The 1,306-nt window shown below is 62.9% G+C and overlaps 1 protein-coding gene across 1 annotated transcript in view; it reads left to right on the top strand.

Moving 5' to 3' along the window:
• Positions 1 to 1,289, top strand: part of NUBP2 (nucleotide binding protein 2) — a 6,561-nt gene extending 5,272 nt beyond the window's left edge. The window contains exons 4-6 of the mRNA XM_009324308.1: positions 4 to 17; positions 349 to 418; positions 1,007 to 1,289. Of these exons, the coding sequence (XP_009322583.1) occupies positions 4 to 17; positions 349 to 418; positions 1,007 to 1,152 (230 nt within the window). The 3' untranslated portion in view covers positions 1,153 to 1,289. The remainder of the gene's footprint in view (positions 1 to 3; positions 18 to 348; positions 419 to 1,006) is intronic.
• Positions 1,290 to 1,306: the final 17 nt, after the last annotated feature.

The raw sequence follows: 1,306 nt of genomic DNA, 5'->3' as shown, positions 1-1,306 counted from the left end.
TCTGCCCGCACTGTTCGGTGGGTTTGGTGGGACCGCTGGGCTGCCGCGGGTTCCCGTTCGTGACGGGGCGTTGTGGGATGCAGCGCCTCGGGTGGAAAACGGGCAAACGCCACGAGGGCGATGCTGTGAGCCGGGCAGACGAGAAGCTGCTGGCTGCTGCGCGTCAGCTTTGGAAGAAGCCACTGGCTCTGCGTTCCTAAAGAGAGCTGGGGGAGGGCAGGGGCAAAGGCAGTACCCTGAGGCTGGAAGGTGGAGGGGAGCTGGCTCTACACGCGTGCAGGCAGCGCCTGCCCCGTCACGCAGGGCTCTGGGGTTTATGACTCGCTGCTTTTGCTCTTCCTCCTTCAGGAGTGCACAAACATCTTTTCCAAAGGGGGAGGTGAGGAGCTGGCCAAGCACGCTGGGGTCCCCTTCTTAGGTGAGTGGCCTCTTGAGCAGAGCTTTCCGTGGTCAGAAGTGATAGCTCTGTGGTGCTGTGGGAGTGCTTGAGCGGAGGGATGCGGCGTCACGGGGGCAGGCAGGCTGGGCTCCGGCTCCCTGTGAGCCCCTGCTGCCCGGCCAGAGGGCGAGGTGTGATTCTTGCTTTGCTTCTCTGCCGTCCAGACTGCTCGGAGTGGGCATCCGTCCCTGCTGGGGCAGGGGCGGTGACGATCAGCAGCCTGCTCTGGCTGCTGTCGTGGTGACAGAGTAAGCAAGCCTGAACCTGCACAAGAGCCATCCCGAAATGCCCTGGAGCCTCCCTGAGAAATGGGGGCTGCGGGCTGAACCCTGCCCTCCGGAGAGGAGTGGGATCAGGGTGGGAGAGTGTCTCTCGTGAAGCACTGTGGTGGGGTCTTGGACCCCGAGGAAGCGGTTGCAGGTGAGAAGTAGCTCCTGGAGAGCTGAGTGAGGCCGGTGGCTGCTCTCTTTCCTACCGCTTCTCCTGGTGATGGCTCTGGCAGGGTATTTCTTTAATCCTGACTCCAGGCCTTTGCCTTACAATAAGCGAGTGGTCTCTCTCCCACAGGCTCTGTTCCTCTGGACCCCCAGCTCAGCCAGAGCTTGGAGGAAGGCAGAGATTTCATCCAAGAGTTTCCCAAGAGCTCTGCCTTCCCTGCCTTGACTCACATCGCCCAGCAGATCTTGGATGGTGCGTTGCAGCAGAGCTCCTGAGGAGGGTGTGGAGCTGGACTCTTGCCGGCCGAGCCCCTGGCCTGGCAGCACCACCAGCAGCCCGTGCCGGCGGTGGGGAAGGGGGACGCAGAAGCTGTTCGACTCTAAAACTGTCTCAGTGGCGGGTGGCGGGGGGAGGGGGGGGGGGGAGGAG

The sequence above is a fragment of the Pygoscelis adeliae genome, unplaced genomic scaffold, assembly GCF_000699105.1.
Source record: "Pygoscelis adeliae isolate BGI_AS28 unplaced genomic scaffold, ASM69910v1 Scaffold595, whole genome shotgun sequence".
NCBI classification, from domain to species: Eukaryota; Metazoa; Chordata; class Aves; order Sphenisciformes; family Spheniscidae; genus Pygoscelis; species Pygoscelis adeliae.
Note: the sequence above shows the minus strand (reverse complement) of the source record. Positions and strands in the feature narration are given on the sequence as shown.